The 18,303-nt window shown below is 34.6% G+C and overlaps 1 protein-coding gene across 2 annotated transcripts in view; it reads right to left on the bottom strand.

Moving 5' to 3' along the window:
* The window catches only part of LOC136026998 (regulatory-associated protein of mTOR-like), a 272,404-nt gene that overhangs the window by 202,919 nt on the left and 51,182 nt on the right, over positions 1 to 18,303 (bottom strand). For both annotated transcript variants that reach the window (XM_065703879.1, XM_065703880.1), the window contains one exon: positions 8,487 to 8,633. In XM_065703879.1, coding sequence (XP_065559951.1) covers positions 8,487 to 8,633 — 147 coding nt within the window. The remainder of the gene's footprint in view (positions 1 to 8,486; positions 8,634 to 18,303) is intronic.

Here is an 18,303-nt window from a genome sequence, read left to right on the forward strand (position 1 = left end):
AGCAGTAATAGGAGCTTTACTGCTGATGATGAACACTGTATATGTGTTCGAAATATCCAGTTAAATAATTTTATATCTATTCACTGTCAATAAAAAGGTATCATCCCTATTTTGAACTGTTTTACTTTCGTCATGGAAAGGCAGTGTGGTCTTCGAAGTTATCTCCGATATCGATATTTATATTTCTATATTCAATATGGATTTTTGGTCCGACACACAGACATATCAATTTTCATATTTAATATCTCCCAACTTTAACCCTTTACTGGCAGGGGGAAAAATGTTGGACTAACTGCATGATGGGGTTTGCGAAACCTTACTTTTTAAAATTCGATAAAAATGCAGTTGCAAATTTATCCCAATTTCACTTACAAAATATTCAGATATATCAGTCTGAAATACTAAAACACAAAAATGATCCCAATATTCGCATTTAGGGCAGAGGGACTTGGTATATTCCGTACACAGATATATTTTTTGGCAGGAACTGCACGTATATTTGGATTTTTTGTCCTGCCTTAGGGGGTAAATGACGCAACGACCTTTTCAGTCATTGGAACCTGAAAAAAACACGGGGGGGGACATTCTCAGCTGAAAACCATGTATGGTTTATAATCAAATTACGCAGTGCTCGTGGGATCCTTTGGAGGGTTCCTCTGATCCTAATTTGCCAGTCGATGAGGGATCGTCCTAGCACTATCAGCCTTTTTCTTCAGGTCGAGTCTTTTCTTGGGGTGTTGGGTAACTCAGAATGATATCGGCATTAACTCCACCTATGTCCATTATCTCATGCTACAACTCCTTCAATCATCTTTTCATGCAGCGGCTAATCGTGTAAGTGGACCACTTTTGGTCTAGAGAGTCCACTCCATTTTTTGTTGCGTTGTACGTCATGATGATGTCTGGTTTACTACTCTCATATCCCGTGTTTACGTAAGTCCTTCTCAAGGGTCTGAGCATTTCAATGAGCTCTATGGACGTCAACCAGTTGCCGGCTGTGATGCTGGTGTTCCAGCTCTTGAAGAGATCGACAAGGGTTATGCTCACGATGGAACTGAAGCATCTTGGATTTCAACTATAGGTGCTTCCTTTCCAGTGTAGACGAAGACATAAGATAGATAAAATGTCTTCAAGGCCGCTACACATTAAATCTTGAATCCAAACCCGTTCGGTTTCGAACAAATTTACTTCTTGAATCTGCACCGTCCTCTAGATGTAACTAGCATTTCATCAATCACAAAGTACTCCACTCGTGAGTAATTTGCTTTGCAGTTTGCGATGAAGAGGTCAAAAACCTCTTTGATGGGAGTTTAAGTTCCACCTCTTTGGTGACATGTGTGCCTATCACCGAACCAAAGATAGTTTTCCAGATACTAGAATTGCTTCAGGTTCAGGCTCATCGTAGCGTGGAAAACGTCCCGCCCAGTTCCATAAACTGCAAAGAGACCTTCGCAATCTTCACTCCCCAACTTGAATACTCTAGAGAGATACAGAAGGTCTAAAAAGGATCACATCTCTATAATGTCGACCTGTTTCAAGTAAGTTTGCTTATTTACAATACAAAAGTTATAATGCAGGTGGCACTAGTCAGTCTTGATATTGGTGTGAAGGATGGTCTTTTCAACGATCTAGGCTGTGATGAAAAGGTCTTGTCTTTTCAGGGAGTTTTTGGGTACTAATCCAAGTACACTTAAACGGAGACATTTTTTTTTTACTTTAGCAAAGAAAATTGCTGTGTAACACGTAAAATTGGGCACTTTTAGCACTTTTGGAACTGACCGTTGTGGCAACTCTACACACAACACTACCACGTTGTATTGTAAATAAGTTTAATGATAAGAATCGAGAGATATTATCAATCAACATAACTTCATCCCCCCCTTATCAAAAAATCCGCTGCCCCCCTAGAGAAGATGCTGCCTATGCCCATGGGCCAGATTCTACGAAATATTACCGTTAACGCAAATCAACGCAATTCTATACAGGGGCAGATCCAAGGGAGCGTTCCAGGCCTCCCCCCTCAAGATTTTGGCACACATTCTGTTTTTTCTATCTTTTTAAGTAAACTTATCCATTTTGTCAATTATTGGGGCCCTTGTCACATTGCCCCAACCCGCTAAGATTTTGCTCCAGATCCGCGTTTAGTTTTAGAACAGAACTCTTATGATGGGAGAATCAAACAGTTCGTGGTAACGAACTGTAGTAAGGAACGACCCGGCTCAATAGTAACCAAAACTCTAAAAAATTGAATTTTGATATCAATAGCTACATCAAAAGAATCGCATTTTAATGCTGATTTTAAATATATAAGTTTAATCAAGTTTAGTCTTACCCATCAAAAGTTACGAGCCTGAGAAAATTTGCCTTATTTAAGAAAATAGGGGGAAACACCCCCTAAAAGACGTAGAATCTTAACGAAAATGACACCATCAGATTCAGCGTATCAGAGAACCCTACTGTAGAAGTTTCAAGCTCCTATCTACAAAAATGTGGAATTTCGTATTTTTTGCCAGAAGACAAATCACGGGTGCGTGTTTATTTGTTTGTTTTTTTTTTTTTTTTCTTTTTTTCTTTTTCCCAGGGGTCATCGTATAGACCAAGTGGTCCTAGAATGTTGCAAGAGGGCTCATTCTAACGGAAATGAAAAGTTCTAGTGCCCTTTTTAAGTGACCAAAAAATTGGAGGGCATCTAAGCCCCCTCCCACGCTCATTTTTTCCCAAAGTCAACGAATCAAAATTTTGAGCCATTTTGTTCAGCATAGTCGAAAACCATAATAACTATGTCTTTGGAGATGACTTACTCCCCCACAATCCCTGGAGGAGGGGCTGCAAGTTACAAACTTTGACCCAGTGTTTACATATAGTAATGGTTATTGGGAAGTGTACAGACGTTTTCAGGGAGATTTTATTTTGTTTGGGGGTGGGGCTGAGGGGAGGGGGCTATGTTGGAGGATCTTTCCTTGGAGGAATCTGTCATGGGGGAAGAAAAATTCAATGAAAAGGGCGCAGGATTTTCTAGCATTACTATAAGAAAACAATGAAAAATAAATATGAAAACGTTTTTTCAAATGAAAGGAAGGGGTAGCATTGAAACTTAAAACGAACAGAGATTATTACGCAAATGAGGGGTTCTAAAAATACTTTAGCATAAAGAGCGAGGTATTTAGGAGGAGATAAATACCTCGCTCTTTATGCTAAAGTATTTTTAGTAATTTAAACTATTTATTCTACGGCCTTTCTGGTTCAGGGGTCATTCTTAAAGAATTGGGACAAAACTTACGATTTAGTGTAAAGAGCGAGGTATTAACGAGGGTACAAACCCCCTCGTATACATAATAAAAATATAAGATTATGAAAGTTTGATACGTAAGTTAATTCTTAAATTACGTATATTTTTTACTAATAAAAACATTCGTTAAAAATTAAAAGTTCTAGTTGCATTCTTAAGTAACCGAGAAATTGGAGGGCAACTAGACCTCCTTCTCCACCCTTTATTTCTCAAAATCGTCTGATCGAAACTAAGAGAAAGCCATTTAGCCAAAAAAAGAATTAATATACAAATTTCATTTTAATAATTTATGTGAGGAGAGCCAAAACCAAACATACATTAATTCAAAAACGTTCAGAAATTAAATAAAAAAAACTAATTTTTTTAGCTGAAAGTAAGGAGCGACATTAAAACTTAAAACGAACAGAAATTACTCCCTATATGAAATGGGTTGTCCCCTCCGCAATCCCTCGCTCTTTACGCTAAAGTTTGACTCTTTGCCACAATTCTATTTTTTAAAACAATTAAAAGCTTTAGCGTAAAGAGCGAGGGATTGCGGAGGGGACAACCCATTTCATATACGGAGTAATTTCTGTTCGTTTTAAGTTTTAATGTCGCTCCTTACTTTCAGCTAAAAAAATTAGTTTTTTTTTATTTAATATAACAAAAGAGTGAAAACTAACGATAATATATATATCGACTCGATAATACAAATCGACTCAATTTGGTTTAAAACCGATTTTCCTTCGCCCACAGCTGTCGGATATTGACACAAAAAGATAGCAAAGCACTAAAAGATCTTAAGACAATATAGAAAGTAACAAACAGAGTGGCATAGCAAACATTTACCAAGATATGGGGAGATGATGACAGTAAATACGTTTTATGAGGGTAAATGTCAAAACAAACCATTAAAGAAAATGATAGCATTTATGATTCTTAAAATGGCAATATACGACTAAATTAGAAGTATGACGTATGAAAACAAAGAAAGGAAATAATAAACGAAAAGAGAAAAAACAAATAGGTGAAAGACGAGGATTTTATCAGCCAGTCGCAAAATATGAAAAACAAGCAAATATTTCGACAAGGACCTCCGCCAAGTCATCCTCAGTGCTCAAAAAAAAGAGGAAAAAAAAGAAACAAAGAAGAAAGAACAGCAAATTCTAACCTTTTTAAGTGAACTGCACGAGAGGAAAAACGACACTGAATCAAACAACAAAAACCAACTTGAAATCAATGAAAGAGAAGTTGCCAATTAGATTGAATAAGTATCCTTTGCCTTGCAACAGATTTCGCCTGTCTACAATTTCGGTTTTCATTAAATATGCGGACAGGTTGTCCTAAATTAGACTGGGCGAAAATATTCATAGAGTCTTTTAATATTAAATTATTATAAATTGGGCTTAATGAAATATCTCCCGTGTCTCTATTTATAGCCAAATTTCTATTTATATGTTTTTTTTATCCCAATTGCCTCTTTAAAAGATTGCGGTAGGCCATTTACGGTAGATATTAAAGTTGCCTCTTCAAAAAGAACTAAATGGTCAGAATTTTCGTATATATGCTGGGCTAGAGCTGAATCAAAGTTGTCATTTTTATTTTCCCATCTCAGGGACTTATCTATTGAAATTTTGTGTTCTTGCAATCGTTCCCCTAGTTGTTGATGGGTCCTTCCAATGTAAAATTTTCCACATGAACACGGGACTCTGTAGACACGACTACCTAGTATAGGTTCCGTTTTATCCTTTCCCTAGTTGAAAAAAATGTCCAACTTTTTGTTCAGTTTTGAAAGAAACAGAGAGATTATGTTTTTTTTTTAAATTTTCCAAGTTTAACGCTGAGTTTCGAGACGTATGGTAATGTAGTGAAAGTTTTTTTCTCAATTGCCAGTGTAACTGAATCAAGGGGGACGGGCTCCCTATTTTCCTGTTTTATCTTTTTAAATCGTCTATCTATTATATTTTCAATGAGGCTGATTGGGTAGTTATTGCAGAATAGAATATCTTTAACATAATCTAACTCGGATTTTATATGATTAAGTGAACATATTTTTAGAACCCTGTCGACTAAAGAAATTACTACCCCTCTTTTTACACAAGGAGGGTGATTTGACGAGAAATGTAGATACCGATCATTATGGGTTCCTGAATTTTCCAGTTCTATTGCAAATTGAAGATTCGAATCAAAAGAATTCAAATGTACCAAAAAATCTTTTAGAGAGTCCTGACCATGTACCCAAACAGCAAGAATATCATCAACGGAACGAAACCAGAGAGAGTGTTTTAAGGGGAAACTATTCAAAGCAGACTGTTCTATGAAATCCATGTAAAAATTTGCCAAAAAAGGAGACAAAACAGTGCCCATGGGTAGGCCCTTGACCTGAAGGAAAAATTTTTCTCGAGACATAAAATATAAAGAGAACTTATTGCAGTTTTTTACTGTTTTAAAAAGTAGAGTTAAGAGAAAGAGTCTTTAACTTTAGCGTAAAGAGCGGTACGTTGAATAGGAAAAGGCCCTTTCATATACGGAGTAATTTCTGTTCGTTTTAAATTTTAATGTCGCTCCTTACTTTCATTTTTAAAAAATTGTTGTTTTTATTTAATATAATATTTAAAACAATCACGATCGTTCAATGTAACTGTACAGATTTCTATCAGCTTCTTGGTTAAATTTAAAATAATGCACATGACAATTTTAAGATACAGATAAATTTCGCGAGGATATGCCTTTACATTTTATCTTACTATCACTAAGAGAGGAATAAATGTGATATATTGTCTCTCCCTTTTCTGATTAAATACAATTCCTTTGTAAAAACGTAAAGAAATGCAAAAGAGGAAAAATTTTAATACTACCTAAAAAATAAACAGTAAATATAAATTAAGATTTAAAGATTTTTTTGGTGCCTGAGCATTGTTTCCAAAATATCTCCTTGAATTTCAGTGAAATACCAAAAACGATTATCTATACCGTTCAAAATATGAAATCATGTTCATCTTCACAATAGTGTATTAATAGAGAATTCTAACGTCTTTTCAGAAGTGTCATTCAGCTAAAATTATTCAAGAAATAGTGTAAGGAAGCTGGAGTTAGTAAACATATATTTAAAAAAAAGCATATCCAGCCAAAGCTGAGATAAAGAAAGACGATCTTGTATACTTTTTAAGAAAACAGAAAGGTGTTTCTTTTCTTTTCTTTTAGGGACATAACAGAATATCACAAAGCCTAGGCTCGACCCACTTAATATCGTTAAAACAGTTTGACGTTTCTAAACTTTGAAATTTTGGGAACAGAATGTCCACACCGGATTTTTTTTCTGTGTTTCATGTAATATAGTGTCATAATAGTTTGCTATTTATTCATGAATAAAACAGGTAAATTGAAAACTTTAATTGCAAGCCTAAACATAATACGCTAGTACATAATAATGGGTAATTTCATACCCTGAACATCGTTTGACCCATACTTAAGATAAAGTCCGAAAAATATATATAAAGGATTAATGTATGGCCATTGGGGCAAAAAAATACAAATTTGAAGAAAGGTCAAACCCTTCAAGATTATTTTCGGATCCCGTTTCGAAAACTAGGAGCGGTGCACACCCAAGACCCGTCCCATTTCCCTAAATTACCGATATGCTTGCTTATTCGTACTACCAGTGTTCGTTTATCTCCCCCACACATAAAAAGCATTTTTTTTTTCACGTCAGTGGAGACCAAAATTCATTCATTAATTTAGCAGACTCGTTATCTGACTTGACAAGGTACCAGAAGACAATTTAATCTGTGATGTTACCAAGGGGAAAAAACTACTTACCGTTAGATTCTGGATTATCAGATCCAATGTAATTGAAGACAAATAACACAAGACTTCAAGATTCAAATAGAAAAAGGACGAATAGAAGAGTCCCTTCTCTAAAAAAATTAATTTATTCTTTGAGAATAAACAGACTGCCCATGGCAGTAGACTAGGGGATGGCTGGCTTAAAGTTTGGTTTTATTTTTATCTTCTACAAATTATGCCATTTATTCGAACTGTCCATTTTTAGACAAATGTAAATCACAGAAAGAGCTTCTGAGGTGTTTTTTTTTCATGGTTTGTTCCTCAGGGGGGGGAGGGTTGAACCCTTACCCTCAAGAAACGAGAAAATGGTTGAAAACCATAGTAAATTCTTAATGCCAAGATTTCTAATCACATTTAAATAATTAGCTAATGAACATCCCACCCTCATTCCACCTCGAACATCCTGAACCAAAGGCTCCTCGTTTCTTTTCTTTTTCTTCGCGATTATACCCTTTAAAAGCTGTGAGAAATCCTGATCTTCACCATAACAGTTTAGTAGGACGATTTTATTATAAAATCTATAGGATGTTTTCGGTATGTTCAATCATATGATCCAGCTACAAGGCCAGTTAGATAAACTTAAAAACAAAACATGAACGTAACAAAGGAGGTGGGTTGCGGATTCAAAGAAAGTGCATCAATTATTCGGTGGAAAAACTCTGAGGACCTTTGTTTTGCGTTTTGTGTTCATATCGAGATTTAACTGAAGTTTTAATCCTTTAATTACGAGTCATATTGTATGGAATAAATTGCCCGAATCAGCTCGAAGGTGCCACTCATTCGGTTTTTTTTCAAAAAATTATTAAAAATTCTTTGGCTTCTTAGAAGTTATTTTATCTATTTTTATGTGTATGTATGTGTGTATATATATGAATATGTATGTATGTATATGTATATATATTTATTATTATTTCATTGGAATTTATTTTATCTACTGATCTACTTAATTAACTTAGTCTATTCGATCAATTAGTCTATTTAGTTTTGTTTTCTATAGTTTTTATTTTACTTATATTTTCTTTTCTTCTCCTTTTTGCTCTTCTCTCTGTGAGTAAGTGATTATTTTTTTTCTTCTTCTTTGAATAAGTGACTCGTTTATTTTCCTCCTTCTTTACAGGCCAAAGAGCCTTTGGGGGAATAGTAAAATGTAATATTGTATGTGTGTTTCGTGATGAATAAATCTTATCTCTTATCTTACACTATGTATGGATCTAGTCAAACTGGATGTTTAAAAAAAGCATATTTCATGCGATTTTTTCTGGGATATTAGACCTGTTCTAACAGTTTATCAAAACTTACACTGTCAATGGATCATTTAGTCTTTTTTCTTTTCCTTGGAGATTAGAAACAAAAGCACAGATTTATGACCAACCTCATACTCCTTTTCATGTTGTTCAGCGAATTGTCGAAATGAATCAACTATCATTCCAGCATTAGAACAATCAAAAACATATATTGAAGGGGACCACATCCACGATTGCAAATCGTATACAGATAGGGGAATATACTGCGTGTAAGTCTGAAAAACAAATAAAAGTATTTATATACATAATTCGAATAAGGAATCTTGAAAAAACATGTAAAAAAATATCATTGTCGAAATCTTTCTATTTACATTTGAAGGGAGCAACAGCCAAGTTTCTCCTTAAGGAAGAAGAATCTTTATTTCCTTTTGAAAAAACCTATTTTGACAATATTATAAAAATGAAAAGAAATAAACGAAAAACTTTGTCTAGAAATGACAGAAAAGATGAGAGAAGGCGTGGATACTCGAGAGGAAGATTCTGACCAATAAAGAAAGAAAGAAACAGATAAAGATGGATGTTCATAACCAAATAATCATCTAGTCTTCTTCGCTGTGAACAAGGAGAAAAAATCAAGTAAAAAACTTATAAACAATTATAAAAAGAACAATGGATTGGAAATTAATATTGAAGGACTAAAAACTAGAACACTGCTAAAAGTAATACAAAACCAAAATAAAAAATGGCAGCTTAAAATCATATCTTACGCTTTTAAGTCTATTCGTGTAGATTGTCAATTGAATCAGTCTTCAATTTTTATTATTTTACCTTCAGTTTTGTTTTTTGTTGTTGTTTCAGCTTATCTTCCTTTATTTATTTTTAATCCTTCTTTTGAAGGCGTTACACGATTTACTAAGTTCTCACTCTAGCCTAAATCAGATACTAACCATCCCATTTTTAATTAGATTACGCTACTATTTTAATTATTTTATTTATGATGTCCACATAAAAAAAGAAAAAATGAAAAAAAAAACTGAAAAGGAAATACAGGAATAGCTGCTTCATATATTCTGCAGTCAGTCGAGAAAAGCAAAAGATATTTAAGTACTTTTATTTAGAAGTGACTAATCAGTCCACTTTGATTTTTTTTTTCCAGTTATCGTACTAGTGACCTCCACAGTAAAAAAAAATAAAATAAATAAAAACAGTAAAAAGAAAACCAAAGAAGGACATGGAAAAGAATCAGTTATCTCATAAGGTTTTTCAGTTTGTCATAATAAGCAGGAAATATTAAAGTGTTCGGTATTTAAAAGTGACACATCCGCTCACTTAAATACAATTTAAATTATTGTATTTTTGACGTGTACCCTGTTGTTGCGAAGTGGATTGCTTCTCTGTCTCGCAATACGGGGCCCGGCATTCGATTACCGCTGCCGCAAGGCTGGGCGCCAGGTCTCCTTATTATTTTTCTTATAAAAAAGACCCAGCAACTAAAACGCCGATTCAACGCCCTACGCACCATCAATGACTCTAGAAGATCTTTAGCCCTTTTTCTTTTAATTTGTGACATCCACAGTAAAAAAGAAAAAAAATAAAGAATAGGAGAATAAAAGGATCAAAATGAAAACAAAAAGCTACTCAAAAGAGTTTTTCAGTCAGTCAAAACAAGCGGAAGATACAGAAATGCATGGTATTCTAAAATAACATACCATTTCACTTAAATACTATTAAGTTATTGTATTTGTGACGGTCACAGTGAAAAAAAAATAAATAAAGAATATAAAAACAAAAAGAAGGAAATATAAAGATTCAGCTACCTCATAGAGTTTTTCAGTCAGCCAAGATAAACGGAAGATATTAAAGTGCTTGATATTTCAAACTGACAAGCCAATTCACTTAAGTACTGGATAAATCATGTCCAACTCCAGAGCTACGGTGCAGTACTAATAAATCAGGTAGGAGTAAATCATAATGACAGTACAATCTAATGGCTGAGACGACATAAATCTTACAATAAAAACTCCATTTAGTAAAAACAGTAACAGTTAATTGCTCTTGACGAGAAATTTCCTACTTCCAACCATACAAACACTAATAACATTATAATGATAGAAGAAAAACTAAACTTGAGCATTTGGAGAAGCTAATAAATTAAATGAATAGCCAAGTAAAAACAAGAAAGAAAAAGAAACGGGTATCCAAGTACTTCTTTAAATTGTACCTTTTTCTTCCTTCTTTTTTAACTTCTTCAACAGATTTATTTAAAATATTTGACGATAGTCTGGGGTCTTCGCACTGTCAAAAGCTTCTTCCTTCGTCCCTACCCCAAAATAGAAACCCTGAGTGCCTGGTCTTAAAGTGGCGTCAGGCTGGGCCTTTGAGGAGTTGGCTAAACCAAAAACATGACTGTAAACGATGCTGCAGGGTGACTTTGAGGAATGGTCCTCTTCGAGGCAATTATAGCCTAGTAAGTGAAACAGTACTGCACTGGATCCTTATTAATGGTGGATTTTTTCTCAGCTTTGTTTGTTTTGGTGGACTCTTTTAGGCTGAATACCCTCTTTCTAGTTAAGTTTGGGACGAAGAAGTATGGCAATGAGCTGGAACCAAACGAAAAATAGGACTTCCTTGAATGGAGGAAAGAGAGGTCATAGGAAGTAATTAAATAATGAAGCTCTGAACAGAATGGTGTAGAAGAGGAGCGTGTGATGTTGCATTGGTCTCAGTTGGTTGGATCCCACGATGAGTTGCCGGTAGTAGTAGTATTTTTGGTTAAAGTCGACTGAGTCACTTAATTATCCATCATGTTTTTAGACTTAATCAAAGAGTGTGGAAGTCAATATTTGAAGAAAATTTAGCATATGGGTTTGGTAGGAACGAAAATCTATTATAAAATAAATTAAAGGGAATTCAATATGGGTATAAAAGGAATTAAAAGCAACTAATGCTACGGACAGTGCAGCGTTACGCAGCATAATCAGAACAACTGAAAACTAGCATAATTTCATTTTTTTTTTTAATTCGGACTTCACTTAAAAGCACAATTTTTGTGCATCAGCCCCGATATTATCTGAGAAAAGGAATTGAACCATTTTCTGTCAATTATAAACACTAAAAAATTAGTGTTCAGATCATGGAATATTTTTTTTAATGATCACAAATATATTTATTTTGCACTTTGGCAAAAGCGGTTCTTGACTTTGGTTGAATAATAATAATAATAATAATAATAATATATAAAAAAAACAACTAACATTTTCCTTGTAATCTTTATGACTAAATTCCAGAACTGGTCAGGTAATAATAGATGGCGCTAATCGTATTTTATGTCGGAGATGGCTTAATTTTTACGCTCTTTAGTTTTCGACACTCTTGGTACTAAAATACAGGCCGAAGGCAGACAATACAATTTTGCTTGAAACATATCAAAGCACCATTTTATAATTTGAATTCTTGATACCATAGATGGGGCATCTCCACATAAAATCAGGATACTTGAATCACTACTACTTTTTCACGAAATTTTAAGACAGACATGCCTTTATTTTCAATAAACTTACTCCCATCAATCCAAAATAAAATCTGTTGAGCCCTTAACAGAACAATCGATATGACAAGCCCTATTTTAATTAAGGTCCTTGAAAACTCTTATTAGATTCCAGTTTATTTGATAATTTATCACTCAGCTTAAGATTTAGTATTCCAAACACCTTCCAGGGAAAGACACTATCCCTTAATAATCCGATTCATCAACTACGTCAATCTATAAAATGGTTTTACAACGATTAGGATAGTCACAAAAACAACTTGGAGAAAAACTCTGCTATCTTCAAAGGAATCTCATTCTTAATCTAGATCTTAAAACCATAGCAATTGCTTGTATTTAAAATATTTTTTTTGAATTCGGCAAAAAGAGTAGAATAGAAAGCGAAAAGGAACGACCCTAAATATCTAGGTTTCATTATTAAAATCAGGATTAGCGGCACCATCCATTACGCAACGATACACCACTATTTTTGCAGATTACAAGGCGCTATTTATTTTGGCTATTGGACAAATGACAAGGATTACTGAAAACAAAAGGGATAGCTTGGCCACCCTAATGATGGCAACGTATAATGAAACAACAAAGGATTTATAAGAGAACAGGAAAAGTGAAACCAATTCATGAAAATGTAACGGGAGGTATGAATTTATATAAAGGTAAAGGTAAAGGATACAGCATTAGACTTTACAGTCCCTACCGGCGGTGCTGATCTCCGTTTCTTGGCCCTTCAGCCAGGAAGTGCAATGGGGGGTTGGGGGCCAGCCATCCTGTGCTTTCACACACCCTTCCTGTTTACCTTCCCCAGATTTCTCCAGGTACCCATTTAGAGCTGGGTCGACTCTGGCTAAGCTTACAGAGTCACGCCACTGACCCCCGTCCCAACTGAAGAATTGGGTACACTGGGATTCGAACCCGCGTCCTCTCAGACAAAGGATCCCGAATCCAGCGTACCAACCAACTCGGCATTAGACTTTACAGTCCCTACCGGCGGTGCTGATCTCCGTTTCTTGGCCCTTCAGCCAGGAAGTGCAATGGGGGGTTGGGGGCCAGCCATCCTGTGCTTTCACACACCCTTCCTGTTTACCTTCCCCAGATTTCTCCAGGTACCCATTTAGAGCTGGGTCGACTCTGGCTAAGCTTACAGAGTCACGCCACTGACCCCCGTCCCAACTGAAGAATTGGGTACACTGGGATTCGAACCCGCGTCCTCTCAGACAAAGGATCCCGAATCCAGCGCACCAACCAACTCGGCCAGGACGGCTCGCAAAGGTAAAGGATACGGCATTAGACTTTACAGTCCTTACCGGCGGTGAATTTATATATTGTTTATTTAATATGCTAGCGAAAAAATTTCAGAATCTAGGGAGGAGGGGTCTTATCTCTGAGCATTAGATTGTCCATAAGGAACAGATAAGGAACAGCTAAAGACTTCATATTTTTCCTAAACACAGTGATCCTGGAAGGTATTAGAGTATATAACAAACTAATACCACAAATGAGTTTCAGTTCCTGAGTGATTTAATTGAGACGTTGACGAATATTGACGTTTTCTTTCACATGCTTCTTCTTCGTCTTGCAAACCGGAATCAGTAGGGTTATAATTTGCTAGACTTTACCGTAGAATATCCACAAAATTTCTGTAATTTTCTACGGTTTATGTACACATTTTTATAGAATTATGTAGGCTGTAGTAAACAGTGTAAATGATAAAGGATGCAAAGTAAAAGGGGTTTTGATCAATTATTTGTTCAGTAAAATATTTTTAAGCGGGGGGCTATAGTATGCAATGGAAGATATCAACTCATAACAAGAGCGCATGCCCCAAAATATTATCAATGAATGAGAGTTACTCCTTTCGAAAACAATAATAACGAAAAGGAGTAAATGATAAAGAATGCAAAGCAAAAAGAGCCTTTACCAGTCCTTCAAACAACACTAATATGTATCCTGGCGAGGCATAGAATGTATCGAACCATCTTAACTTATTGTAGGGCGCATGAATCAAAATAATGTCAAAAAGCCAAACATTACTCCTCTTGCAAAAAAACACTCATTAAAGGAATTTAACAATAAAGAGGGCGAAGCAAAAGGAGCCTTCGCACGTTTGTTTTGTTTGGCACAAATATCTCTCAGGATGGGGTATAGAATACATTGAAAGATCTCGGAAGGGAGTAAATAATAACAAGTGCGAAGCAAATGGAGCCTTCACCAGTTTTTCTTGACCCAAGTAAGTGACACAACCAGTTATAGGATGCACTGAAAGATTCCAACTGCTAACAGAACGAAGGGACCAAAATAATGACAAAAACCAAACATTAATTTTCTTACAACAAAAAAGCAGTAATGGAAATAAACAATAAAGTGTCCACAGCAAAAGGAGCCTTTACCAGTTCTTCATTTGATACAAACATGTTTCATGACGGGATGTACCATGGACTCAAATAGTTCCGTCCCACTAAGGACGGAACGCATGAACCAAAATGGTTCAAGGCGTTTACTCCCTAAAAATACCCCCCCCCAAAGAAAATACTCCCCCAGAAAACACCTCCTCCAGAAAATACTCCCCGGAAAATACCCCCCGCAGAAAACACCCCCCGGAAAATAGCCCCTCCCCTGGAAAATAAAGCTTCCCAAATTTGAAAATTTTATTTACGCTTTTTTTTCTAGAATTTTAAAACAAAGCTTATTGTTCTAATTAAACGACCATTGTGTTTCAGGAACCGTTCTTAAAGAATTAGGACGAAAAGCTAAACCTTAGCATACAGAGCAAGGTCTTGCGGAAGGGGAAACTCCTTTCATATACGCAATGATTTCTGTTCGTTTTAAGTTTTGATGTTGCTTCTTACTTTCCGTTGAAAAACTTGTTTTTTTTTTATTTCATTTCTGATCGATTTTAGATAATACCAGGAAATCCGGCTCTCTCTCCATGAAAAATTCCAGTACTTGTGTATCATACGTCACTCACTCAAGTTTACGATGGGTAAAAATCGAGAAAAAGCTGGTTTCTTCGTTAGTTTCTTCGCTACTTTATAAACAAATTTGGACCATATATTTGCACATCAGGGGGTGGGGGTAAATTATAGCGGGTCTGCATACAAAATGTGTTAGAAACAATTATTCTGAATATTATGAAATACGAATTGTTTTCTGACTTCAAATTGTCCAAATACTTTACTCCCCCCCCCCATATGTGCAAATATATAGCCCAGATTATATATTTCCCATCTATTCTGTAACTTGTCTTTGTCTTGTCTCATGCTAAGCTGAAAGAAACTAACGAAAAAACTAGTTTGTTCTCGAGATTTACACAGCGTAAACTTGAGTAAGTGGCGAATAATACACAAGTACCAAAATTCCTTCCCCTACGGAAAAAAATAAATTTTCAAATTGGGAAAGCCTTATTTTCCACGGGGGGGGGGGGTATTTTTCGGGGAGGGAATATATTTTCCATGGGAAATATTTTCCAGTGGAAAGTATATTTTCCGCGGGAGGGTGGTATTTTCCACGGGAGGATTTTTGGGGGGTATTTCCACGGGGCCAGAAGGTATTTTCTGCGGGAGATATTTTCCAGGGGGGTAAACGCCAGCCACCAAACAAAATAAGTTCAAAAAATGAAATGGTACTCCTTTTACTAAAAAAAATGAATTTTTTATCTTGTCTTCAAACATAGAAAATAGCCAAAATTTACTTATATATAAAAGCAATCATTGAGCATACAAATTTTTTTAATTTATCTTACTTATTTTATTTTATTCAGTTTATTGACATTAGTATATTTATAATAAAATAACATAAATAAATAATAAAATCGTTTATTTTATTTAATTCTGATAATTAAAATATAACAATTCAAAATAGGGATGAAACCTTTTAATTGACAGTGAAACAAATATAAAAAATTTTAACTGGATATTTTGAACACATATACAGTGTCCATCATCAGCAGTAAAACTAAAAGACATTAATACAAACAAACAAAATTTATTCAATAAACTAATTACATATAGTTTATTGCTTTTTTTCCAATACAACAGCGGAAGCAAATCTCCTTGACCTTTTTGGTTCCAGTTCATTAGATTTATCTGACATATCAGGTGGACAGAGGTCAGAGCTCTTAGGTGAAATGAGATTTACTTTATTTGACCCCAGTAAATTATAATAAATTGAAGTCAAGTCAAATTCACCTCTATCTCTGTTTATGGAATTATTCTTGAATAAATTGTTTTAAATTTCGATTGTTTCCCTGAAAATTTGCTTTAAACCATGGTCCCTAGAAATCAAAGAAACGCTCACAAACAAAATAAAATGATTTGGATAATTATAAATATGTTCCGATAGAGCCGACATGACATCTTCAGGTTCGAAATTTTGCTTTAAGGACGATGAAATAGAATTATGATGTTGTAGTAATCTCATTTTTAAATTCTGGTTTGTGCATCCCACAGAAGAGCTTCCACAAGTACATGCGATTTTATAAACCCCACTTTCTTGCTCTACGGAAGTTCGATCCTTTCCAGAATTTAAAAAAACTAGCCAAAGTATTACTACCTTTTAAAGCTACCTTTAAACCATTATTTTGTAAAATTCTTTTAAGTTTTATACTTGGCCCTGGAGAATATGGTAAAGTATAAAAAATATCATTCTTTTCTGTTATTTCCAGGATATCTTTAGAAAATTCTAGAAATATTTTCCTTGTTTTCGAAAAAGTCTGGTCAATTAAACAACCTGGGTAATGGTTACTTATTAAAAGTTCTTTTAACAACAGTAATTCCTCCTCAATGAATTTTGGAGAGCAAATTCTAAAATTACGGTCAGTTAAGGATATGATTAAACCAATTTTTACTAGGCGAGCGTGACCGGAGAAGAACGACAAAAATCTATTATTGTCAGCAGGTTCTCTGTAAATTTTGAAATCCAGACTATTTTCATTTCTTAAAAGAAGAACATCCAGAAAAGAAGGTTTCTTATCCTTTTCTAATTTTATTGTAAATTTTAAATCACCTCCCCAAAAATTAAGATGTTCTAAAAAACCTTTTAATTCCTCCTCCCTATAATTCCATACTGAAATCATGTCATCCATATATCTCCCCCAAATTTTGTGTTTTAAAAAATATGAATCTAACGCTACTGTTTCAATATTTTCTACAAAACAATTTGCTAATAAGGGACTTAAAGGGGCCCCCATGGGTAATCCATTTACTTGTTCAAAAAAACCCTCTGAATTGAAAAAAGTAAGACAACGTATTGCACAACCAAACTAAATTCACAATTACACCGACTTCCAAAACTGTTTTACCACTAATTAAGTCCAAATTTCTTAATATTTTTCTTTCAAGAAGAATTTCTGCTGCTATTAGATCAATATTCATATACATTGATACTATGTCGAAACTTGAGATTATAGAATTTGAAGAAAATTCCACTTCTTTTAGAATCCACTCTCAATTAAAAGGTTTCATCCCTATTTTTAACTGTTATATTTTTCGTCATGGAAAGGCAGTGTGCTCTTTGAAGTTATCTAAATAAATAATTTCTTATACCTAATAATATATAACAAATAATTAATCTAATACAATAGGCCTAATAAAATAGCCGAGTCCTAGCCGTGCCCTATATATTTTGCACTTTACGAAAAACAAAATACGTCTTAAATGTTTTCACTGTTTTTAGTTAAATAAATAAAAAAATTTAAGACTTGAAGGAATAAATATCAGTATATCTGTATTAAACTGGCAATCCACAGTCATTTTTTTTTTTTTTTTTTTTTTTTTTTTTTTTTTTTTTTTTTTTTTTTTTTTTTTTTTTTTTTTGGTAAATCCTAAATTGTGTGATTGTCTCGAAGAGGCTTGTAGGTTGTCAACCCCACTGTTGTTAATTTTGGCTCATTTTTGGTTCGACTTGGCTGTTTATTCTATTTTTTTTGTGTGTTTCATTTATTTACTAGTATTGATTCGTGGTAGTTTTACGCTCTAAAGATTATTTGACTTTATCTCTGCACATTTTTGGCCTATCGAGCAAAGAATATACTAACAAAGGCGGCTTTAGATAACAGCAAGAAAGGATTAGGTTTCCTAACATTACCAATTGGATGAGCATGCATCGGGATAATCAAAATTAGTTTTCTATGGCGTACCTATGAGCTTTTCCCTAATGACGGTTCCTCTTTTACCCTATCCGTCCTAGCATGATGCATTCAAGCGTTAAACAAGGACATCAAACCAAAACTACTAAGCATCTGAGAAGCGGAGATTGAAGAAGACTTCTGAAACTGCAGTCCTTATTAAGGCTGACGAAGATTTATGTTTAAGTGTTTATGTTTAATGTTATAATGTATTTAATAATAAACTTCTCTCTCTCTCTCTCTCTCTCTCTCTCTCTCTCTCTCTCTCTCTCTCTCT

The sequence above is a fragment of the Artemia franciscana genome, chromosome 5 (assembly GCF_032884065.1).
Source record: "Artemia franciscana chromosome 5, ASM3288406v1, whole genome shotgun sequence".
Lineage (NCBI taxonomy): Eukaryota > Metazoa > Arthropoda > Branchiopoda > Anostraca > Artemiidae > Artemia > Artemia franciscana.